Genomic DNA, 26,472 nt, shown 5'->3' with positions numbered 1-26,472 from the left:
TCTTTCTTTCTTTCTTTCTTTCACAGAGTCTCTCTCTCTCTCACCCAGGCTGGAGTGCTGTGGTGCGATCTTGGCTCACTGCAACCTCCACCTCCCAAGTCCAAGCAATTCTCCTGCCTCAGCCCCCCGCAGTAGCTGCGATTACAGACACCCACCATCACGCCTGGCTAATTTTTGTATTTTTAGTAGAGACAGGGTTTCACCATGTTGGCCAGGCTGGTCTTGACCTCCTGACTTTGAGTGACCCACCCACCTTGACTTCCCAAAGTGCTGGGATTACACTCATGAGCTACTGTGCTCCGCCAACTGGTTATTCTTAATGTCCCATTTGATGGGTGAAGACTTGAGGTCTAGACAGGTTGAGTAAATTACCTGAGAGCTGACAGGGAGATAAAGTTGCGAACAGGGATTTGCATGTAAATTGTTATCATGGCCCTTACTTGTCTACTATCTTGTGCTGTTGTTATCCCAATTTTATAAAACTGCAGGGGAAACAAGCTCAGAGAGGTTGGGCTCGTGCTTGAGGCCACACAGCTCATCAGTGGGACTCACTCAGGAGTATCCGGCCCACGTGATGGATGTACTATCCTCCGCACGGTCTCTCCCAGGGACCAAGGCTGCATTACAGCTCAGAGTGAGGCCCTATGTTTAGTTTGACACATCTGCACCGCGGGCCAGGCCTGCAGGTCCCGAGGATGGGGAATAGGGTGGCGAACTCAGCAAGTTGGGCCGTGTCCTCAAGCAGCTGGCAGGTGAGGGAAGCTGGCCTCACTCAGCCTGTGCCCTGTGGCAGCATCTCAGCTGGGTCAACACGTACACCACAGGGGACCTCGGTTGTAGGAGTGTGGGTGCCTGCTCCCTCTTACAAATCACCCGTCTCCAGAGATGCTGAATCACTCACATTAGCGTGTATAAACAAGCACGGTTTGGAGGGGTGCGTTTTCCATCTGCAATAAAGCTTCTGAATCCTGTTCCCAAGATCCAACATCATTTAACATGATATCATGAATTCCATTAAATAGCTGATATGTGACATAAAAGCGGCTCTTAGTCATTTTCCAAGAACTTGACAACCACAAGATGGCACGGTGCTGGGAATGGTCCAATCCAGAAAGCGAAGGGCTCCATCCCAGAGCAACCTTGCCCTGCTCAGAGCCCCTCCCAGGCCACTGCGGACCAGAACAGGCCTGTGCCTTGTAGCTTTCCCCCAGAGCACCTTCCCTGTCACCTCAGCCCTGCTCCTCTCCAGTGCTACCCTGCTCCCTGACCATGCCTGAAATCATACTGCACACTTGCCCTGTGCATTTCTTTATTTTCTGGCCTCCCCACTGGTTCCTGTTCTCCCAGAGCCAGGATTTTGTATTGGTGCCTGCTGCAACCCTGCTCACGGGGTATGGCATATTGCAAACTCTCATAAAGATCTGCTGAATAAATACCTGACATCTATAAACAGAACTTAGTGTTAGACAATGGTACAAATGTGAATATAAAAAGGGCTTTGTTGGTGATTTGCCGTATGCCAGGTACTGTATGAAGAACTCTGTCATTTCATTAAGTCTCATAGCAATGAGGTACATTCTAAAGCAATCACCTTTTTACAGATTAAAAAAAAAACAAAAAAAAACCAAAACAACAACAACAAAAAAAACAGTGCTCAGAGATATCAGGCAACCTGCCTGAGGCCACCCAGAAAAGACATGGTGGTTAGGATCACAACCCAGACCTCTCCAGTTCTAACACTCAAACTCTGTGTCCGTGCTACCGCTTCCCTCCCCGACATTTCTTACACAATGCTTGGCATGGACCTGGCTTTCCAAAGCATGTACTGAAGGAATAGATAATCTTTTTGGGCAGAATTTAGTGGTAAAAGAGGCTAAGAGACATTCATCGTCATGGTGGTCTGATAGGTTCATTTCCTGTTTTGTTTTCTTTTTTCAGTCATAGCTTAGAATGTTGGAGACAGTAACAAACTCTTCCTAAAGTCTCCTAGGTTAGGTGCCAATGCCAAGAAGTATATAATTTCTCGGGGTGCACAGATGAGTTCGGTCTGCTTCCTGCCTTCAGCAGGCTTCCCTCTAACCTGCTGGGAGCTTTCCCCGGTGTCTGAGAGGCAGTTTCAGGCGAGTGCTGGGATGCACTGTCTTCAGACCCCTCTGAGAACCTGGTCTGCAAAAGGATCTGATTGTGGGGGAATGTGGACAAGCATGTGCTGGTGGCCGTGGAAATAACTCATAAAAAGACACCCACCGTGTGAATTTGTCATCATACGCTGAGTGTCGCATATTAAGGGTCTCATGCAGTTGCCACAGAGCCCTATCCAGTAGGCATCAGTGCTCTCCTTCCACAGTGAAGTACCCGAGACTCTTGTGGGTCATGTGACTTGCCCAGTGTCACATACACATGGCTGCTCAGGATCAAATGCCCATCCTCACCCTTGACCCTCTCCTAAGCCCAAAGCCCCTGCTTTTTCCGTTACTTTACATTGACAATGCATATAAGGGCCTCTCAGAGGAAAATTAAACTGAACTAAGGAAAAACAAAGCCAAGCAGAATCCTTTCAAATAATGCAGTATCATGAAGACAGTGTATTCCTCTGTGACGTTTCTCTCTTTAAAATCATGAAACTCAAAAGCTGCCAAACTATTACCCAAGCAAAGCCCAAATGCAAGGCAAAAATGTGGCTGCAGAAAAGAAAGCCCTCGTGGCCATTTGCCTATGGAGCCAGCCTGCATGCGCGAAGTGCACACATCTAGGCTTTGTGAACACCAAGGCCCTGCGGCTCTCACACAGCCAGGACACCGTCCGTGTGTCTCACGCTTGAGCACATGCACACACATTCTCTTGAGAAAGCCAGTGTCTGTGTTCTCCTGCACCTTCTTCGTGGAGTTGAAGCTGAAGCTGTGTATCTCATTACTCAGGGGCTTGTCTCCTCCCTGAATACACCCTTAAACGATGCCCTCCACTTCCGTTCTCCTGGGGCGGGATGGGCAGGCTGCCTTTGCAGAAAGTGGATGTGATTTTCCTTTGTCTCTTAGACTCTTCCTTCCCCAAACTTACTCCCAGCTTTTCTCTTTGAACAGGTTTTGACCTGATGGATTTGTTCAGTGTGAAGGAAATCTTGGGGAAGAGAGAGAACGGAGCGCACAGTTCCTATGTACGGATGGGAGCTTTCCCTGTGGTGCAAAGTACTGAGTGAGTGGCCACTTCTCTTTCCAGACATGCCCAGGGTGCCTGGGGAAAGGGCAAGAAGGAGTGCAGCAGCCTCAGTTTTATACTTGGCATTGAGCTGGGCTTTAATTGACTCACTGCCTGTTAAGGTTGCCCCATGATGAAGCAGATGAACAACTGGACCAGGGAATTCAACCTGTTTTTGTAGCCAATTTATTATCATTGACTTCATTGATTCTTTGGTCTTTCTACACCCATCTCTCCATACACATTTGGCGTTAATCATTCATTCATTCATACATGTGTTCTTCTGTCCATTCATGAAATAACAAACAGGTATGGTTTAGTAGTTTATAGCACCTGCTAAGGACCTGACACTGCCTTCGTGGTAGGTGTGGGTTCACTGGAATCATGAAGTGGCTTTGGCCAGTTGAGACTGAGTATCAGTGTTGACTGGTACCTGGCTTTACACATTACTCAATGCCCTTGTGCCTCAGTTTTCTCTCCAAAGCAAATGTTCCTGCCTTGCAACATTATTGAGAGGATATGATGAAAAGATTTGTCCAGTTCCTGACACTTATTGGGTCTCCAGTCAAGGGCTAAAGATGATACTAAAATCAATGCTCTATTCTTCTTATGAGAAGCAGGCAGGTCTTTTGAAAACAAAAATGATATTGTTACAGGAAGGGGGTCGCAATCCAGACCCCAAGAGAGAGTTCTTGGATCTTGTGTAAGAAAGAATTTAGGGCGAGTCTGCAGTGCAAAGTGAAAGCAAGTTTATTAAGAAAGTAAAGGAATAAAAGCATGGCTACTGCATAGACAGAGCAGCCCCGAGGGCTGCCGGTTGCCCATTTTTATGGTTATCTCTTGATGATATGTTAAACAAGGGGTGGATTATTCATGCCTCCCCTTTTTAGGGTAGCTTCCTGATGTTGCCGTGGCATCTGTAAGCTGCCTTGGTGCTGGGGGAGTGCAGCAGTCAGGACGGCCAGAGACCACTCTCGTGGCCATTCTGGTTTGGGTGGGTTTTGGCCGTCCCCTTTACTGTAACCTCTTTATCAGCAAGGTCTGTATGACCTGTATCTTGTGCTGACCACCTGTGTCATCCTGTGACTTAGAATGCCTTAACCATCTGGGAATACAGCCCAATAGGTTTGAGCCTCTTTTTCCCCAACTCCTGTTTCAGAGGGAGTAGCTCTGGTTCACACGCGTCTGACAATATCGTGTCATGCAACCTATCTTCCATCTTTAAACTGTTAATATTTAATTGCTTCCACTGTTCTTAGTAAACCCAAAGGCCAGGAAGAGGAAGGCCCGTGAGACCCGGCCCTGTCCTGTCTTTGTGGTCTCCTGGCTCATCCTCCAGGCCTCCCTGTCTGCCTCCTGTCTCTGTTCTAGGGTCTGCCGATCACCTTCCTCCCACTGGGAGGCCTTACTTCATGTTCTTCCTCTACCTGAGGCACCTGCCCTGCTCGTCCTTCAAAGCATGCTCACCCATTATGCTCTCTAGATGCATTCCTTGAATCCCCAAAGTCAGGCCTTCCCCTTACCTACCCTCCTCACAATCTGTACTTCTGCACAAAATGTGGTAAAGTTGAAGTTACCTGATCAATTGTGCAATAGTCTTTTCTCCCCTGCTCAATGAGAAGTCCTAGAAAGGAACTGAGTCTTGTTTTCTCCTACGGTCTTGGCACCTAAGTCCTGCTTGGAGTACGAAATGAGGAAATATGTGCTGAATGAATGAGTGGACAGCCCATAAGGAGTGAAATGCTCTTTCAGATGCTAGTCTGGCAAAGACAGGCTTTGAACGTCAGCTCATAGAGTTTGGTTTCTGCATGTGTGTGATGCTTTTTGTTTTTTTAATTCAGTGAGCATTCTCTGAGTGCCAGCCATGCACCAGGCACTGTGTCAGACCCTAATGTCATCTTATCCATGGCTCACAGTGCCTGCATGCCAAGAGCGATTTTACAGAAGAAGAATGGAAACAGGTCACTTCCTCTCTGAGTCTCATTTTTATGAAATGAGGACAGTAATCACTCTCAGCCAACTCCTGGGAGAGGCATCTTCCCAGACAGCCAGGTTGTTCTCTTTACACACACAGCCAGGTGCTGGGGGGTGTTATTATGAATCAAAATTTGGGGGGTACACAGGGATGAGCAGAGTCTAGACCCTGTTTCCTTCTTCACTCTCCCTCACTTCTTTGCCTAATATGTCCAATTCAACACCCGCTGCATTTGTAAGCAGAAAAAAATCGCGAGGAACTTTAAGAAAAAAATGCAAAAGAGAATGAACAGAACAAAGAAACAAATGTCACTGAAATCTAGTGGCAGGGCCTAACTGAGGACCACTCTGTTTGCAAACCTTCTAAGGAAGCCCTTGGGTCAAAGAGCAAAGCGGCTGAATGCAGGCGGTGCTCTGTGGAACACAGCAGGACCCAGATTCTGGGTTGTGGATTTGGGCTCCTTCCTGTTCTCTGAGAGTTGCTCTGAGGAGGAATTTCCATGTGGTTCCATGTTTGTTTTAATGGCAAAGCACCCCAAACAAAATCAGATTGGCAAAGCTTTTTCATTTCAAGAAAGGATAGTATCCTTTTAATTTCGAATTCTTTGAAATGTAAACACACGTACATAAAATTTTAGTTTGCAAATTAATTTTGTCCGTAAAGAAAAGAGATGTCACTTTCAATACTGATATGTTTTTCTTGCCTGTTAACATGTAAAGGGTATTTACACACCTCATATAATGTATTTCTCATGACAATGACATAAAGTGAGCAAGGCTGGTATTATGCTTTTCCGTTAGTTGATACAGCATTTGAGACTTGAAATGGGACAGTGATTTGTTCGACCCCTCACAGTTCAGAAGAAACAGAGGCTAGCCTCAAACTCAGGTCCTCTAATTCCACACCCTTTACCCTTCCACTGTCATCTCATATCTGCTGTATTATTTGTGGAAAAGATTGAATTTGGCGATTTTCTTTCTTCAGATGTTTTCTGTTAATTATCTTTTTCTCTCCCTGATTAAAATGGCTGATGCATATATGTATATATAGGCACATGTTGGTATATATATACACAGACATACACATATACCCATATATGTGTGTGTATAACCTAAGCAAAAGTTATAATCAGGGGAATAAAAGGTCATTAACAGATAAATCTGTACTTTTTCTTATGATATACTTGTCTGTGTGTATTTCAAAGGTATAAAAAGGAAGTGTGTTCGGGGGAAAAAAAAGTAGCATAATTGGATTCATTAAGAAAATGAGAAAATGGCTGGGTGCTGTGGCTCATGACTGTAATCCTAGCAGCTTGGGAGGCTAAGGCAGGTGGATCACCCGAGGTCCAGAGTTCAAGACCAGCCCGGCCAATGCGGTGAAACCCTGTCTCTACTAAAAATACAAAAAATTAGCCAGCCATGGTGGCAGACACCTGTAATCCCACATACCCAGGAGGCTGAGGCAGGAGAATTGTTTGAGCCTGGGAGGCAGAAGTTGCAGTGAGCTGAGATTGCACCACTGCACTCCAGCCTGGGAGACAAAGAAGGACTCTGTCTCAACAAAAAACACAAAACAAAACAAAAAGAGAAAGAAAGAAAGAAAAGGAGAAAATGAAAAACAAAGCCAAATATTGATCTGTGGCTACAAAGCCTGTGCCCGTGGATACAGGTGGGGAGGTCCCATCTTCCTCCTGCAGGGACAGTGACTGAGGCCATCTCTGAATCCTGTGGGACGCCCAGGAGCTATGAGTGATGGGCCCTGTGCCTACTACTTGGATGTGGTCCTGAGTGAAATCTCAGCTCAGAGAATGACTTTGAACATCTGGGCCATCATGTCCTAGCCTGGAGCTGTAAACTGAGAGTCAGAATCTTGCTCACAGATTCTACAGCCAAACAATGTCCCTGTGGATCTGCTAGTCTGAGAACCAGGAACTCAGACGCCTCCCCACTTCCCCTCCTGGCTCTCTGGCCAGACAGAGTTCACCCCCTCCAGCAGGGAAGTCAATACCATGTACATTCCTGAGGCAGCCCCCAGCCTCAAGGGCAGGATTCGGCTCCTCCTCGCAGGCTCTGCTGTTAAGGTGCAGTAAGCTGGTGGTTAAGAGGAGAACACAGGAGAGCAGGTTCCAGGTGCGTCTCCCTCTGCCACCCAGATGGCATGGAGTTAACCCCTCCAAGCCCGGGTGCCCTCAGCTGTAGCACGAGGATGGAAATACCTTCTTTATACATTCTCATGAGGAAGAAATTAGGTAATATATAAAAAGAGTACTGGTGAGCTTGTGTTAAATTCTCAAAAGATATTTATTTTTATTAAATCTTAGAATTTTTTTTTTTTTTGAGACAGAGTTTTGTTCTTGTTGCCCAGGGTGGAGTACAATGGTGGGATCTCGGCTTACCACAACCTCCTCCTCCCTGGTTCAAGGTATTCGCCTGCCTCAGCCTCCCGAGTAGCTGGGATTACAAGGCACACATCACCATGCCTGGCTAATTTTGTGTTTTTGGTAGACATGGGGTTTCTCCATGTTGGTCAGGCTGGTCTCAAACTCCCGACCTCAGGTGATTCACCCACCTCGGCCTCCCAAAGTGCTGGGATTACAAGCGTGAGCCACCTCACCCTACCTAAACTTAGACTATTATGTCAAATGAGATCCTATGTGTATGTACTTTGTTGAATCTGAGAAATACTATGAAAAAGTAAGCTAACCTTTATTTTGGTAGGATGTAAGTCAAGGATAGATCACTGGTTCTTAACCAAGAGAAATTTAACCCCTACCCCCAGGGGACCTTTGGCAGTATCTAGAGGAAATTTTGTTGTCACAACTGGGCGAGGGGTTGCTACTGGCATTGCGTGGGCGGGGGCCAGGGATGCTGGTCAGGCTCCTGCGAGGCATGGGGCAGCTCCCAGGTCTGTGTTGTCTTGGATGTATCCTCCGGGAAAAGTAACTGGGCCCTGTACTAGCACCAGGGAAAGAGAGGTTTCTCCATGGAAATGGCTGTTGACAGTCTTCAAAGTTTGCATTCCTTCAACTTTTATGAAGTGCCTGCTGTGCTGCAGGGACCTGAGTGGGTGCTGAGGGACAGGGATTTGTCAGTGTTTCCTTGCCAGGGACCTCACGAGGAACACGTCGGGAGCCTGGAGAGCTAGAAGACAGGTGGCAGGGAGTGGAGCAGATGGGGAGAGATGCGGAAGGAGGGGGTGATGTACGTGACGTTTCCCAGAACCCTGTTGTGAAGGGAAGGAGAGGAAGAAAGAGAGGAAGTGGGAGGTTGCTCAGGTCCTGGCTGGGGATGTGCAGTCAGTTTTGGTGGGGGCACGTTTTGGTTGGGGTGGCGGGGTTCTGTGCTTACGTGAGAGAGGCAGGAGGGAACTCAGGTGTCCTGTTCATGATACAGAGGAAGATGGAAGAGCAGCTGGCCTGAGAGTGCTCCGAGGACAGAGGGACTGAGGGACTGGGTCTTGGTTCTTGGTGGGCGGATTGAGCCTCCACAGAAGGGAAATAACATTTTTCATTTCTGAATTTGGAAGAGGAAAGGCAGCTCCAGGACTGGTGGGGGTGGAGCAACAGGGAGCTGAGGCCTCCTCCAGGTGAGAGGCTGGCTCTACAGTGAGGCAGGAACCTGGGCCTTGTGGGAGAGAAGAGGATGCTCCATCCCCATCTATTCTGGCTGTTACGACAAAGCACTGTCAGCTAAGCCAGGTGGCTTATGCACAGCATTTATTCCTCATGGTTCTGTAGGCTGGGACGTTTAAGGTCATGATCCCCATAGACACCATCCTTCCTGCACTCTCACATGGTGGAAGGGGTAACCAAGCTCTCTGGGGTCTTTCTTTTAAGGGCATGAATCCCATTCATGAGCTTTCTGCCCTCCTGACCTAATCACCCCAAAGCCCCATCTTCTGTTACCATCACCTTGGTGTAAGGATTTCAACATATGGATTTGGGAAGATAGAAACATTCAGACCATGGCATCCTGGCATCTGGGACAGGACACCAAGAAGGATGAAGTATATCCATTTGTCCTGGTCGGGGAGCAATTCAGCAGGGAGCAGTGAAGCTGGGAGTCTCTCCATATTTGATCCCAGGGGTGTGACCAGTTAGCATTTACCGTGGATGTCATCAGTCATGGTGGTGGCAGAGAGATGGAAGCTGACGCACTGTAGGGATGGATTTGAAGGTGCTGAGGTTGGAGCCTCGGGGGCCATGACTACTGTCTAGGTCACACTAGGCCCCGACCTAAGGAGAAGGCAGGGAAGGCAGGCCAAGAAGGTGGCTGGTGGAAATATTTAGGAAGTCAAGTTGGCAGTACTTGATCACTGGTGGGTTGTGTGGGCTCACTTCGCTGGCTCCCTGTTCTCATTGCCAAGCCTGGTGTGTTTGTCTCCATTCTTCTCCAGGGATGTGTTTCCCCAAGGTTTACCTGATGAGTACGCCTTTGTCACAACCTTCCGGTTCAGGAAAACATCTCGGAAGGAAGACTGGTATATCTGGCAGGTCATCGACCAGTACGGCATCCCACAGGTAAGAGCAGCACTGCCTTATCTCAGTGGTCCAGAGCTTTCTGTTTCCCTCTCATGGTGGGGATGGCATCACCCACCATGTTTTATCCAGGGCTCTTATCCCCGGGACTAGAGAGATCGAGAGCTTGGCATATGGAGGCTCAGAGGACCTGCGGGGGGATGTCACGAGATGCAAGAGGTCCAACTTCCTGTCCTAATGATAACATAGTACCAGGCCTTCCAGTGGGGTAAAGAAGGCTGAGTTCCTGTCCTCTGAGACTCTCTTGGCCTAGCCAAGGAGATAGATGCCAGCTCTGCGGCCCTATGACACCTGCTGTATTGGCAGCATGAGTGACCTGGCTTTGTGATGCGGTGGAGTGCACTGGCTCGGGATCACACAGACCTGGGTTCAAGTCTCGTGTCTACCCCTTTATTGGCATGGGTCCTAGGATGGGCTACTTTATCTTTCTGGGTCTTGGTTTTCTTAGCTGTATATTGGAAAACAGCGTACCTACCGTGAACGCTTGGTGGAAGAATCAGATGGAATGATGTAAAGCATCTAGAACAGCGCCTGATATGTAATAAGATCTCATCATGAGAAGTTCCTTTCAGTTTTCTTCTGAATGAAGCTCTGGGTCCTATCTTTACTTGCCTCTGGTGTGTTTCAGCTTTCATTTCCCACGAAGTTAGGACAGCTCTCCACCAGCACACAGTCCGGTGAGGAAAGACAAATCTGAAATTCAAAGCCATCAACACCATCTGTTGGTTTGAGATAAAAGCAACACTACTATTTATTCTCTGCCAAATCCAGATCCTCTTGTTATCAAGTTCATAGACCAACTATTTCTTTCTCCTTTCTTAGAAAAATGAACTGGGAGAAGCTATTACTCACTTTCAGCTGGGAGATACTGACTAAACTTTCACTAGGGGCTAAAATAAAATAAAAGCATGCTCAAGCAATCGGACTCCAGCAATCACACTCATGGCCTGCCATCTGAAAGGGCAAGATTCTCTTAAACAGTGAGCTCACCCTCCCAGGTTGAGACTGGACACTGACTTCAGATGCATTTGCTTATCAACAGGTCCCTGCTCTTAATAGGAGCTGGGGATTGTTCAGAGGGCTTTACAAGTATTAATTCATTATTCGTAATAACCCTCTGAATATTTTCTACTGTTAGCATCATACAGATGAGGAAACTGAGCCACAGAGAGGCTGAAAAATTTGCTTACCTTTTGACAGGTAATAAGAGCAGGAGATGAGATTTAAACCCAGGCATTCAGGTTCCTACATCTGTGCTTTAAACCACATGCTCATCTGGCTTCTGTTCCAAGCCTGTCCTGATCAATTAGTCCTGTCGAATGATTTTTCCATAACATCCCTAGCCATACTGAGATGCAGAGACATTTTGAAATTTAAGTGCTGAGAGGCTTGATTTTGTAAGTGTGGGAGGCTGAATGGAGAAGTTGAGATTCTTCTCCAGAGGCCACTTTTCTGGAGAAGTCTTTGCGTTCCCCATTCCCATCCAACTCCATCTCCAATTACACAGGTCTTGCATCTCCATTTGCTCAGGGTCCGGTGCAGTGGGACTGGGCACCTGCCATGACATTCTTGTGGGTGAGTCTGCACCGCCCCCTCAGTCTGGGATCTCTTCCTTCACGGCATTTGCAGAGCTGTCTGTGCCCTGTCCGACACTTGTGCATCCTCCCCTCCCTCTGTCAAAATAAGCAATGGGGTGCAATACCGCCATACCACAGAGCCATGCAGAGATGAAGTCTGTCTTGAGATTTGAGATTCCTGTGTAAAGAGGCACCCAGAAATTTATTCTTGTTAAGCCAGGCTTGGTTGAGTGCCCATCGCCAGAAATGCCAATGATGCTCCCTTCCATTCTTTGGGGAAATACTGGCTAGACACTGGAAAATTGGATAGAGATCTGTAAGAAGATGATCTATGAGTAGATTAGTGTTCATTGCGTGACCCATGCACTCTGTCAGTCATTGTAGATGTACAGAGAGAGAAGTTCATCTAGAGATACAGATGCACATGCTTTTATTTGCCATTTACAACCACCCTTAAAAGCTGGCATTTTCCCCATTTGTCATTTGGGTAAACTGAGGGGCATTCACTCATTCCAGATATGATTAAGGGACAGCAAAGAGGCCGGTGCAGCTGGAGCAGAGTGGTGTGTGTGTGTGTGTGTGTGTGTGTGTGTGTGTGTGTGTGTATGCACATATTGGGGTTAGTTAGAAATGAAGTTTTAGAGGTGGAAGAAGGCTGGATTTCAAAAAATCTTGTAGGCCAGTATAGGGACTCTTTGTTTGAGAAGAGACTCTGCAGAGGTGCACAGGCCGAGAAATATGAGGACAAATTAGAAGAACACAGTAGTAATCCAGGCAAGTGTGGATGCTGCTGTGACAGGGAGGTTAGGAGAAACAAATAGGTTATAGGTTAATTTTGAAAATAGAACCAGTAGGATTTGCTGATGGACCTGACATAGAAAATGCCTTCCCCAGAGTCACCCTACTAGTATTGGTAGACACAAGACACTGGACTGCTGGGTGCCCTCCCTTGCTCTATATCATGTTGGAGGCAGAAACACTGGGGAAGCCATGTCCCCAGGAAGCTCTGAAGGGCCAGGGACATAGTGCTCAAACATGTGAAAAAGAACACAATGTTTAATCATGGGAGTATTAGACTTTTGTGTATTACAAGCATTAGATCATTAGGCAGGGTTTCACAGTTTTCTATTTTATACCCTTCTCCTAGCATACAATAGGTGACACAATAAAAATAAATCTTAGGTCCTCCTTGGTTGTACTGAAGCCATGTGGAGCCCAGAAAACGAGATCAGAAGACCCAGGTTGTGTAGCTGATGCCCCTGCACTACGTGGGCACCTTGCTTTAACTACAGAGTCTCTCATTCATTTGTTCATTCCTCCATCCATTCAGTACCTTTTTATTTTTATTTTTATTTTTTTGAGATGGCGTCTCATTGTGTCATCCAGGCTGGAGCGCAGTGGCCGATCTCAGCGTACCGCAACCACCTCCTCCCGGGTTCCAGCGATTCTCCTGCCTCAGCCTCCCAAGTAGCTGGGACTTCAGGTGTACACCACCATGCCCAGCTAATTTTTGTATTTTTAGTAGAGACAGGTTTTCACCATGTTGATCAGGCTGGTGTCGAACTCCTGACCTTGCGACCCACCTGCCTCGACCTCCCAAACTGCTGAGATGACAGGTGTGAGCCACGGCACCTGGCTCCTCAGTACCTTTTTATCGAGCGTCACTGTGTGTCATATGTTGTTCTAGCCAAGGGGGTTACATAGATGAAGAGAGAACATGCCTGTTTAAAAGGCTGGGGCAGGAAAGACAAAAAGGTGAACAGGAGACGTGCTTAAGATGATTTCACATACTGAGGCTGGGCTATGAAAAAAGTTAATAAATGGTTGGGCACAGTGGCTCATGCTTGTAATCCCAGCACTGTGGGAGGCCAAGGTGGGGGGATGACCTGATGTCAGGAGTTCAAGCCCAGCCTGGCTAACAGAGTGAAACCTCATCCATACTAAAAATACAAAAATTAGCTGGGTGTGATGGTGCACACTTGTGGTCCACCAGGGAGGCTGAGGCAGAATTGCTTGAACCTGGGAGGTGGAGGTTGCAGTGAGCCAAGATCACCCCACTGTGCTCCAGCCTGGATGACAGAATGAGACTCCATCTCAAAAGAAAAAAAAAAAGAAAAGAAAGAAAAATGAAAAGAAAAAAGTCAACAAATCACATCTTGGGATGTGAGAACAGATGGCCAGGTTCAAATCCAAGAGTATGTGTTAATCAGGGAAGGCTTCAGTGCTTTGATGCCTGTGAACTTATTTGCTTAATTCATTATTGCAAATATTTAGAACAGTATCTGGCAAAAAATAAATACTATATACTGTAAATGTTTTACATATATTATAATTCTCATAATAATCCTTATGACAATTCATTTAATTAATTAGGTTCTCATAGATTATATAATCCTCTTCACAAACAGGCACTACTATTGGTCCCATTTTACAAATGAGGAAGCTGTAGAGAGGTTAAATAACTTACCCAAGGTCACACAGCTGAAAAGTGATTTACTGGTTTAGATGTAGGCCGGCAAGGGGCAGCCCCCACTGAGCACACAGTTTTGACGAGTGCTGTAGCAAACTGACTGGGGTTACGGGAGCTGATGTGGCTGAGGGATAAGGGTTAAGGAAACCAACAAGAAATGCCAGGGCATCCCAGGATCAGCCACAGGAGGAAGCTACCACCTGAGCCTGGATGGGCCGGGGAACAGGGAGGAGATGGTGGGTACTAGAGTCACCAAGGAGGGAACACTTCCAAAGAACCTGTATGCTCAGCAGATTGGAAAAACAATAAAACATTTTACACATATAACTTATACCATTATATAGATATAAATTATATAGATAATGTTTATATATAATGGTACATTCTAGTTATAAATTATATAAACATGGCATAAAGCCACTCCAGTACTACAGGGAAGCAAGGAGGGGTGGGAGGAATAAATGCCCCACCTCTCTCTCTTCCTCCTCATTGGACCCCATTCCAATGGACTTCCAATGGGCCAAGCTCAACTAGAAGCCAAAGGGCCCAGGAGTTGAGGTGAAGAAGCCCTAAAAGGTCAGATCCTGGGAGCAGGGAGCCACAGGGAAGGGCAAAACATGAATATTAGAGCAGATGAAGACTAACCTTGCAAAGATGGGACAAGGAAATACTCATTCTTTCATTCACTCAGTGGATACTCATGTTCTGTGCCTTGTATCCTGTTCATACCTAGTGTATCTGTGGCCCATTGTTGCATTCCTGACACCTGGCATGTTGCCTGCTGGGCACACAGGATGATTCTTCAGGGATGACAAAATGAATACATGGATGAGAATATACCCATTTATTCTTCAAAAGCAACCAGGTTGCCTGCGGTGGCTCATGCCAGTAATCCCAGCACTCTTTGGGAGGCCAAGGCGGCCAGGTCATTTGAGGTCAGGAGTTTGAGACCAATGTGGCCAAAATGGTGTAACCCTGTCTCTACAAAAGTCACAAAATTAGCCAAGCGTGGTGGTGCACACCTGTAATCCTAGCTACTCAGGAGGCTGAGGCAGGAGAATTGCTTGAATCTGGGAGGCAGAGATTGCAGTGAGCTGAGATCACACCAGTGTACTCCAGCCTGGGCAACAGAGTGAGACTCCATCTCCAAAAACCACCACCAACAAAACACAAACAAACCAACAACAATAAAAAACAATCAGAAGTAAAACAGTAAAACCTTCTCCAGAATTTGTCCATTGCACAATGCCTGTGCATCTTGCAAAGGCTAACCAATGACCCAGACAGATCAGACCCCTGCCATCAAGAAATATTATTTTACGGGAGCTCCAGCTTTATCCTCAAGTGAGAGAACATGTAGGTTAACAGATCTGGCCAGAAGATATGTTTGGTTTAACCAGTCCAGGGTTTTAAAAGACAGTGAAACTAATTAGGATTTCTGGTTGTTCTCACGACTCAAGCCCCTCCGTGTGCCAGTTTTCTTGGAGTCTCACCAAAGCTCTCTTACCTACATAGCCCTTCCAGACAGTTGAGGCTGTGACTCCTGGGTTAATGTATGAGTGCAATGATTCCATTTAATACTGGGTTTAGAACAGCCTGAAATGTAGACATTATTAACACCATTGTGTGAGGAGAAACCTGAGGCTCAGAGGTGTGAAGGGGCTGGTCCAAGGTCGGATGGTAGGTGACCAGTTGGTAAGAGTCATAGCTAGGATCTGACTCAGGACTGCTAGACCTGACTCTGAACTCTCCTTTCCCATTCTCTTCATTTCCATTGGCCCCAAGAAGCTCAAAGAGTCTCTGGTCCTTTCCTCCCCAGGTCTCCATCCGGCTGGATGGTGAAAATAAGGCAGTGGAGTACAGCGCTGTAGGTGCCATGAAAGACGCTGTCAGGGTGGTCTTCCGAGGCTCCCGGGTCAATGACCTCTTTGACCGGGACTGGCACAAGATCGCCCTGAGCATCCAGGCCCAGAATGTCTCCCTGTACATCGACTGTGCGCTGGTGCAGACACTGCCCATTGAGGAGCGGGAGAACATTGACATCCAGGGGAAGACCGTGATTGGCAAGCGCCTCTATGACAGTGTGCCCATCGATGTGAGTATCAGGGGCCTTCTGCAGCCCAGGTTCCAGGCCACCAGGGAGAAGACTTGGGGCTAAGTGCCCTCAGTGTTTCCCACACTTGCATGAACCATGTACCAAATATACCTTGGACCATCTTAGAAGGAAAGACCTTGACTCAGAAAACTGCTATATTGGAACCCCAATTCACCATCACCCATTCATTCACTTATCCAGTTTTTCAGCCATTCCATCAATCATTATTCATCACATATACATTGAGTACCTAGTATGTGCCAAACACTGTCCTTAGCACTGGGGACACCAGTACCCACAAAAAGAGAGCAAGGCTGACATGGCTCTGGCTGCATGGTCTGCAAAGGCCACACACACACACACACACACACACACACGTACATATATATGTAAATATATATATGCAGGTAGGTGGATAGATATATATGATAGTTCCTGGCAAATTTAAATACAGATTTTTTTCCTTCTTCCCTGATTGTAAAAAAAATTGGAAAATATAGGAAAATTATGTGGAAAATAACTGACAATCACTCTCATTGCACCAACTAGGAATAACAACTGGTAATAACTGGGCATCTGTCCTTCCATTCTGAGCCAGTGTTCTTTTCTTCTTTGATTTTTTCTTTTCCCTCCTTGCTTCATTTCTCTCATTTCATTCCTTTGTGGTTTTTTCTTCCCTCTAGAAATACATACCCACATATGTACCCAAAGAGACGCATACACCATAAGTATGTGCATAATACGCATGATACACGTAGACACTTTGCACAGTGATCCACACGTTCTGTCTTCAAGCTGAAGTCAATCTTAGCTCCCATGCCCAGGAGCACCCCCCACTGCCTGAGAAATCACGGGAAACATGATGTGGGGAAAGCTCTTCCCAAAACCGTTTTATGTATCCATGTATACATAACCATAAGCAAATATAGTATCATTAGGTATAGGAGAGATTTTTGGAATTTTATGTAAGTAATGGACTGCATCTGGCTTTTTTGTTTTCTCTACTCAAAACTATGCATTTAAGCTTTTAATTTTTTTAAGCTAATGCATACTTTGTTATGTATTCATTCATACATCATTCATTCTCCTGTCAGTGGTATTTAGATCATTTCTAAGGTATCACGATCATAATTAGCAAGCCTTGGACCTTACAAACGGTGGTACACCTCCATGCACTTTACTTACGAGGAAAATGTGAGCAACACCTGCACTTTAGGCTTGAGATATAGATGAATTGATAGCATTTCTTGTGGGTATGTACCCTCAAGTTTAATGATTGGACTGTGGGGTACACAATTGTTAACTTTCCCACATATTTCAAATTTCTCTAGAAAGCAACATTTATATGTGTGTGTGTGTGTGTGTGTGTGTATAAATATATAAACATTAAACATTTGAATAAACATATACATATAATAGATATAAATTGTATAATGTATAGATAGATAATCTGCAGTTTACATGCATTGGGGGACTCTGGGGCCCATCAAGAATATGTGACTCAGAGTTAGGATGCCAAGAGGTGAGGGGGCTGGGATATTGATACTCCAACTGCCACCAGTCCTTGGCTAAGGGCTGTTCCTGGGGGTGTTGATGTCTGCTTGATAACAGATAGCACTGTCTTTGGCAGAGAGGGAAAGCCCTCAGGTAAGACAGGTGGAGGCAGCTGGCAGCACAGCTGGTATGCACTGAAATAATGAGGATATAGATATAAATATTATATAGATAATGTTTATATAATTTATATCTGTAATGTACCATTATATATATAAACATTATATAATTTATATCTATATAATGGTATAAGTTATATGTGTATAATGTTTTATTGTTTTGCCAGTCTGCTGGGCATACAGGGTTATATTGTAGTTTTCATGTGCATTTGCCTGATTACCATTGAGACTGGAAATGCTTCCCTATGTTTACTGATGGTTCCCATGCCCCCCTTCGGTAATCCTAGGCCATATCTTTTGCCTGTTTTACTACTATGCTAATTTTATTTACTAAATGATTTCTAGATAATGTTTGCATATTTTGTATACTAATTGCTTATTTGTCATACATGCTGCAAAATTGTTTCCTGGTCTGTGAAACATAAACCATAAGAAAAAATCAGTAAGTTGGGATGCATAAAGTTTTAGGAAGTAGCGTTCCAGCAAAAGACATCATAAACAAGTTTATAGACTTTGTTATAACTTGCTTTGTTAATGTAACGATAAACCATCAATGTCCCTGTGCATACTGATTTTTAAAAATGAAGCTGAGCCGGGCTCAGAGCTTTGGGAAGCTGAGGTGGGTGGATCACCTGAGGTCAGGAGTTCAAGGCCAGCCTGGCCAACATGATGCAACCTGTCTCTACTAAAAATATAAAAGAAAAATTTATTTTCTATAATAAAAAAATTATAAATTTTAAATTTTTATTATAAAAATAAATTATATATTTATTTAAAAATATATACTTAAAATATATATTATATATTAATTATATATTAATAAATACATTTATTTATAAATAAATAAGTAAATGGGCATGGTGGTGGGTGTCTGTGATCCCAGCTACTCGAGAGACTGAGGCAGAATTGCTTGAATCTAGGAGGTGGAGGTTGTAGTGAGCCAAGATCATGCCACTGCACTCCAGCCTGGGCTACAAGAGCAAAACTCCATTTCATTAAAAAAGAAAAATGAAGCTGAGAGTGAGCTGGTCAGAGGTAGTGGAGGTAGGAGAGACTGGGGGCTGCAGAGGTGGGAGGACTGACACACTCCAACTGCGGCTCACATGCCAGCCACTGCCAGCCAGCTGCCATGCCCGTCACTCAAGCCACACACATTCATGTTTTCCAGACTTTGTTTATCTGTTTGTTTGATTAATCTCTGAAATGGGAGTCACGTTCTGTTTGTTTTTATATGCTATTGCTGAGGAGATGAAATAAGATAATAGATGTGGAACCAAATTAAGCAAAAAATACTAAAATCAAAGTAAAACTATAAAAATCATTAATTCAGCCTGCTACTAATTCTAGCTACTTGTGCAGAGTCTCTGTGCCAGGCATTGCACTAAAGTGCTTCTTTTCCCCATTTCTGACCAAAATCTTTACAACGTTAGAAAGTAGATACAGTGGACACCATCATTTCACAGATGGAGAGAGATGATCCTGGAGAATCTGAGGACTCTTCCGAGATCACAGAGCCGACAAATGGAAGTTAGGGTTTCCACTCAAGCACCCGTCTTCCAGGTCCATTTACAAACCTCTCCCTCCCTAAGATAACATGCATCAAAGGGCTGGACAATATGGAGCTCTGGACTATTCATGACACAAGGATCACTGCTACCTCCCTCAGAGTGGGCATCATAGTCACAAATACAACACTTCTTAATCCTAAATTCAGGCCAGGTGGGTGGATGCTCCTCACATTTTGTAGGTGGGGAGATTCCAACTCAAAAGTGTTAGGCAACTTGCTTATATTCCCTGCCTTGGGCAGTCAGGCTAGAATTCTGGCTCTGTGAGCTGCCTGGTTCTACTGTCAGTCCCGGAAACAGATAACCCCTGAGCTGTAGGGAACCCAGAGAGCATCTTTTCCAGCCCCTCATTTACTTGACAGACAAGGATACTGAGGCTCAGAGGGAATAATAGACATGTCTAAAGATATAGAGCAAGATTAAATCCTTCTAACCTCAGTTCCAAACCTCCAACAATGAGATTTCCATTATATTTCTATTTGAGGTAGTGGAAAAATATATTTGAGTTAAAAGTCTTCTAAAAACAAAAGCCAACTTTAGCGAATAGCCCCATGTCCCTAAAAATGCATGTCCCAGGCTTCAAATTAAACAAAATTGTTTTGGAGTCCAAGCTCCCCTATAGCCTCTCTGATGTTGTTTCCTCAGTTGTAACATGAGAAAAATGATCACTCACTCCACAGGGTTGTTGTGTGATTAAATGCTATGTCATATGTGAAGTGCTTATAAAACTTCCTGGAATGCTGCCAGCATTCCATAAATGCTAGTCATCATGAACATCATCACCACCATCATCACGTTATCATGGTGGTGTTGGGAGGTTTTGAAGACAGGAAGAGGATTAGCTTCCTGGCACTCTCCAAGGTACCCATCTGTATTACATGGTTGACTCCTGAGAAGGGGATTGGAAATTAGACCTGAGTTTCCTTGTGGACACATCCCCACCATATACAACACCCTAGTATAGCAGATGTGGTTGGTTCCCCACCTACATCCCCCTGGGTCCTTGTCATTTCAATGCATACCAGCTGTGCTGCCAACTGCCTGCACCTGTCTTGCCTGAGGGTTTACCCTCTCTGCCTGAGACAGTGCTATCCATTATTAAGTAGGCATCAACACCCCCAGGAGCAGCCCTCCACCAAGGACTGCTGGAAGTTGGAGTATTGATACCCCAGCTCCCTCACCTCTTGGCGTCCTAACTCTGAGCAACATATTCTTGATGGGCTTCAGAGTTCCCCAACACATGTACGCTGCAGGTGGCCACAAGGGTAACACCCTTGATAACAGCCTTTTACTGGTTAACTTCCTTTCCCTAACTCACTTTTCAGCTCTGCTACTGATGCTCCCCAAATAAAATAAATTTGCAACTTCTTACATAGATGTTTTGAGGTATACCAAACTAGACTAAAACACTCAGGCCAGTGGCCTCACCTCTCTGCACCTTCACTTTCTCATCTGCAGGAAGGAGACAGTGGGCTCACCTGTCAGAGCTATCGTGGGCATTGAGTGAGATCATTAATATGTAAACACAGCACTTAACAGTGCCTGGCACATGGGGAGTTCTTAACTGGGTTAGCGGCAATGGAGAACAATGAAGAGTGTCCATAGGGGTATTACACTCATTGTTCCATGTTGCATTTTTGTATTAAAACCACGTGTCAGGAAAATGTATAGGAGAATCAATACATCTCTATCTCTTAGTAAATCTTCCAGAAACATCATCTGTGGTACTTGTAACCACATGGTTTGGGGCATCTTACACATCCTACACTGAAGCTTCATCTGTGGCTGACCCTGTGCTCTCATGGGCTCTCTTTTCCTTGGTCCCCACTACAGCCCTGTGAGTCCCTCTCACAGAAACTGAACCTCAGTTTTCCTGACTTGAACAGCTGATATGAGAGAAGAGCAGAGCTGAGACTCAGACTGGGCCATGCTGAACACAGCCTTCCAGCTTTCTGTGCTCTCTAATTGCTTTCCATACTGCAGCCAGCAAAGGGCCTCCAAGCTACTGATGGGTGGGACACGGAGGGAGCCAAGCAGACCCATGCAGCAGTTCAACACATCATTGCCGAGGGCAGAACCTGAGCAGGACTCCCAGACAGGAGTGGGGGAGCACAGTGATGTCAGGAAGTGAAATCCCAGGGCATAGGGCAGCGAGGCAAAGGAGAGAAGGATTGGGTGGCTAGGGTGATGCTGGGATTTCAGGCAGTTGGAAAGGGGCCTCTCTTGGCTGAGAGGACCTCTCACCCCACCTGAGAACGCTTCTGGCTGCCCAGATCCCAAGCCAGCATGCTCTGTCCCTGGCCTGCCTCCTGTCTCCTTATCCTTCCCTGTCCCTGGGCCTTGCCAGCAGGCCCAGCTGCTGTGAGTATGTTTGATAATGAAGAAAGCAGGGCCATCCCTGAAAGTAGGCTTTGTTCTAAACCACAGTTTTTCATTCTGTCATTTTCTCCTGTTTCTGGGCTGCTGTCTCTACAGGAAATAAAACAGATGGATGAATGGAATTGTTATTGTTTCTGTAGAACAAAGTCAGTGGTGTGAGGGGCTATGCTTCAAGGGGCACTTCAGGGTGCAGAGGGACTCCCGAGTCCAACACGGGCCTGAGAAGTGGGCAGAGGAGGGGCAAGTCCAGGGCACTTCGCATCAGTGTTCAATGCAATAAGCACCCAGCCTCCACTGACTGAGCTCAAGCCCCATTTGATAAATGCCCATCCATTCATCCACTTGTCCACCCAGCCTTCTGTTCTACGGCACTTTTATGAGTCAGGGACTGCTCTAGTGAAGTACAGGAGACAGGAGAGCCTTGCCCTCATGGTCTATGTTCCATTAGGGATGCTTAAAAAAGAGCTAAGAAACAGACACATCATCCATCGTGGGAAGTACCCTGAAGACCACATTCAGAATGTGCTAGAGTGACAGGGAGGGCCTGGGTATGGACGGGCAGCTGAGGAGCCAGCACAGGAGGGTGGCAGGAGGAAACTAGCACGGCTGAAGGGAAGGGAGCAGTGAGCATGGCAGGCTAGGGGTGAGCGTGAACCATGTCCTGCAGGGTCTGGGGAGAGTGGGAGATTGCCCACTGCTCTGATACATTAGCAAGAGCCCCGAGTTTGTGCTTGAGAAACAGCACTGCCTGGGTTTCGGTCATTGTTCTCAGAAGTCCTGGAGCATGGAAGGAAGATGGACACACAGACATCCAATTATCCTACAGTCTGCGGTGTCTGATGTTAGCTGTGTGTGCAATGTACTAGTCTGTTCTTACACTGCTAATAAAGGCATACCCAAGACTGGGTAATTTATAAAGGAAAGAGGTTTAATTGACTCAGTTCCATGTGGCTGGGGAGGCCTCACAATCATGGTGGAAGGCGAATGAGGAGCACAGTCACATCTTACGTGGCAGCAGGCGAGAGAGCTTGTGCAGGGGAGCTCCCATTTATAAAACCATCAGACTTAGTCACTACCATGAGAACAGTATGAGGGAAACTACCCCCAAGATTTAATTATCTCTACCTGGCCCCACCCTTGGGACATGGGGATTATCACAATCCAAGGTGAGATTTGGGTGGGGACACAGCTAAACGATATCATGCAAGGTGCACGTGTGGCAGAGAAGAGGGCCTGATGCATTCTTGACTGTCGAGGGAGGTGCGTCAGTTACACCTGTGTCTGTGTCAAAACTATCCCATCCCCCCAGCAAAAGCAGATTAAAACAACAGCATGTACTGTCTCATAGATTCCATGGATCAGGAATCTGAGAGTGGCTTAGCTGAGTGGTTTCCTCAGGGTCTTTTGCTAGGCTGCCCTCCAGCTTCTGGCCAATGCTACAGCCATCTCAAAGTTTAAATAAGTGTTCTCATTGTTCAACACCTGCCTATAATGCAATAAAATAAATTAAAAAAAAGTTTAAATAAGGCTGAAAAGGCACCTCCAAGCTCACTAGGAGCTGTTAGAAGCTTCTTGTGGGCTGTTGAATGGGGAACCTTTGTTCTGTGCTGGGTAATGGTTGCAGCCGCCCTAATCCTTTCCACCTGAGCCTGTCCACTGAATAGCTCACAACATGCCAGCTTCTGTACCCCATGGTGAGTGATGACAGCGGGAGGGAAGAAGAGAGAGAGACACACACACACACACACACACACACACAGAGAGAGAGAGAGAGAGAGAGAGAGAGAGAGAGAGAGAGAGAACACACTCAAGACAGCAGCCAGTCTTATGATCTCAGAAATGACATGCCATCCCTTCACACCAGGGGAGGGGAATTAAGTTCCAAATCTGTGGGCGTACTTGAAAAGCAACCACAAAAGTGGATGTCTGAGTGTGGCTCTGGGTGGTGACTGGGCAATTGCTTATTGCTCAAGGGCTTTCCTAGAAGAGACACCATGTGCCAAGGTGTGAATGTGCAGGTGTGGTTTGCCATGCGGTTAGATGCTGCACAGTGCAGGTGCAGAGTGAAGAGGAAGACACCCACCGGGGGAGCCAGGCAGAGCCAGGCCGTGGGAGGCTGGGTGTCCCGCAAAAGGGCCTGGGCTTTGTCTGCAGACTCTGTGTGTGCGAATGTATTCGTGCATGTGGATGTATGTTTAGTACCACAGCCCCTTTAAATTTTAGGGTTTTTTTTTACATTTTAAGTCTTTAAGGGGCCGTCATAGAAAAGGTGTGACAGAAGTAAGTTTTTATTTTAAAAGTTCACTAAAACAACCATGAAAGTGACTGGAAAGATGGAAAATAGGGACACGTGGAACTTGGAGGCCTTTGCAATAACGTCATTGAGGGGCTTGTTCAATGCGGTGCTGGTGACATGGAGAGAGGATGACAGTGTGGCCTTGTGTGTGTGGCTGAAGGCAGAGGCCATAGCACCTTCAGTGTAGAATGAAACACTGGACTTCAACATGTGTCCTGAAGCCCCTTGCGCGGGGGCTCCCTTACAGGAGAGGGTTGTATTAGTCTGTTCTCACACTGCTAATAAAGACATACCCAAGACTGGGTAATTTATAAAGGAAAGAGATTTAATTGACTCACAGTTCCATATGGCTGGGAGGCCCCATAATCATGGCAGAAGAGCAAGAAACATCTTACTTGGTGGCAGGCAAGAGAGAAAGAGAGCCAAGCAAAAGGGGAAACCCCTTGTGAAAACATCGGATCTCGTGACACTTATTCACTCACGGGAATAGTATGGGGGAGACCCTCCCCATGATTCACTTATCTTCCACCAGGTCCCTCTCGAAACATGTGGGAATTATGGGAGCTACAATTCAGGATGAGATTTGGATGGGGACACAGCCAAGCCAGATCAAGGACGTGAGAAGATGATGCTTAGCTCCCTGTGAAAATCCAGAGTGGAGCCCAGGGCAGGAGTGGTCCAGTGGTGGGCTGAGGAAGACCCCCCCAAAGAGGAAGTACAACCAGATACGAGGCCAGGGCCTGTCTGAAACCATGGAGGTATCTGGGTTCCAAAGTCCCTACAACTTATCCTCTCTCCTTCTTTCCAGTTTGACCTACAGCGGATTGTGATCTACTGTGACTCGCGACACGCAGAACTGGAGACTTGTTGTGACATCCCCTCGGGTCCGGTGAGCAGACTCTTGCGCAAAGAGGGAGGGGAGCCGAGCCACGCAGGTTCCTCCGGGGTTACTGCGGTCTGTGCCTTAGTGTAACCGCAGTGCTGCTAGCTGCATGATGACGCCCTGCTCAGGGGGATGTGGGAGGCAGGGGCTGGGAGGGCGTTTCTTATGAGGGGATGGCTGCCTGTGCCACACCAGCACCCAGAGGAGGGAGAGGCCGCAGTGCCCTTGGCTGGTCAGCAAGCCAGGAAGGTCAGGACACGGGTGGCCCAAGAGACCAAAGTTTGCGCTTTCAGCCCTCTGAGCAGGATCTGCTCTGTTCTCAGACTTCAGCCCCGGCCTCGTTTCAGGCCTCTCCCTTTCCAATGTTCTTTGCAAGGTCCTGGTTACAGGCTTGCTTGAAAGATGGGAATAGTGATGGAGCCTGCTTCCCGGGCTGCAGGATGAGATCCACGCAATGCCTGCTTAGCCTCGTCCCCAGGACCCAGTTCAAACCCAGCCAGTGCACCCGGTTCAGGGCTCCTGTGGTGTGCAGGTAGACAGCAGGCGCCGGGAATGTGGAGCCATGTGAGCCTGGTTGCAAAGTCAGAGGGTGAGGGAAGAAGGGAATGGGATGAAGAAGGAAGAGGAAGAGGTGAGGATGAGGATGGCAGGAACTGTGGAGCACCTGCGAGTGTGAGACCCTGAGCGGTTCCTACAGGTTGCTGAGCCAGCCAGTGAAATAGCTGACCCTGGGGTGGCCTGGCCTTCCGCCCCAAGGCCTCGGCAGAGACATCCTCAAACTTTGCCTGCCTGGTTCCAAAGAAGCACCGGACACTGTGCTCCTGCCAGGGAGTGTCTGTTGGGTGAAGAGCCAGGTTCTGACCTCCTGGGCTTTCCTTCCAGTGCCAGGTGACCGTGGTGACAGAGCCTCCACCTCCACCCCCACCCCAGCGGCCTCCCACCCCAGGCAGTGAACAGATTGGATTTTTGAAGACTATCAACTGCTCCTGCCCAGCTGGAGAGAAGGTATTGTCTGCAGTCCACACACAGCCCCAGCAGGATGCTGGGTGGTACAGGAGGGAGCTTCCCATCATGCATGTGGCCTGTCAGGGCAGGGGGCACTGGGAGGGGCACTGGGAGGCCCAGGCTGTCAGCTCACAGTGCCCTGTTGTTGTGCCTTGGACCTCTTGCTTCTTGATTTTTGTGCGCACTGGAAGGGGAGATTTGCAGACTAGGCCCTGAGGAACGCTTTCCAGAAGCGGATTCCAGCAGGTTCCTCAGGTTTCCCAGGTTCCTGATTTATGATCTCCACTCAGGAGCAACTGAGTCAAACGAGATACCATTTGAGACTAAGACTCAGAAGGGGACAGTGAGTGAGGATTTCACTGTGTTTTGCAGGAGCACACCCTCATTCTTCTCAATGTTTTCTTTGATTAGCTATGCATTATCTTTCTTGTATATATATATACACACACACACATACACATATAATGTGTATATATGTGTGTACACATACATGTATGTATACATACACACATAGGTGTGTATATATCCACTCAGCCCTTATTTATTGGCTTTCTCTGTACCAGGCTATGTATTAGTTGCTGAAAATACAGACATGGAAAAATCCCATCTCTGCTGTCTGGAACTTGTGATTATGGAAGTAACGAGAAGGAGACATTTTCGATCTAACGTGATAATTGTTATAATAAATAGAAGCACAGGGAGAAAAAGGAAGATGCTCTCTTCGAAGTAGCAGGTGTTCAGTGAATAATTATTGAATGGATATGTGTGTATATATGTGTATCTGTTCCTAGTTTTTAAAAGTGGCGCCTTTCTGTGGACACC

At 46.6% G+C, this 26,472-nt stretch overlaps 1 protein-coding gene across 1 annotated transcript in view; it reads left to right on the top strand.

Annotated features, from left to right (window-relative positions):
* COL22A1 (collagen type XXII alpha 1 chain) overlaps positions 1–26,472 on the top strand; it is a 320,119-nt gene that overhangs the window by 76,873 nt on the left and 216,774 nt on the right. Inside the window, exons 5-9 of the mRNA XM_017501684.2 lie at positions 3,081–3,192; positions 9,566–9,689; positions 15,574–15,849; positions 24,571–24,651; positions 25,528–25,650. Coding sequence (XP_017357173.1) covers positions 3,081–3,192; positions 9,566–9,689; positions 15,574–15,849; positions 24,571–24,651; positions 25,528–25,650 — 716 coding nt within the window. The remainder of the gene's footprint in view (positions 1–3,080; positions 3,193–9,565; positions 9,690–15,573; positions 15,850–24,570; positions 24,652–25,527; positions 25,651–26,472) is intronic.

The sequence above is a fragment of the Cebus imitator genome, unplaced genomic scaffold (genome assembly GCF_001604975.1).
Source record: "Cebus imitator isolate Cc_AM_T3 unplaced genomic scaffold, Cebus_imitator-1.0 Scaffold284, whole genome shotgun sequence".
NCBI lineage: Eukaryota > Metazoa > Chordata > Mammalia > Primates > Cebidae > Cebus > Cebus imitator.
The sequence above is the reverse complement of the archived record's forward strand: the minus strand, read 5'-3'. Positions and strand labels throughout refer to the sequence as shown.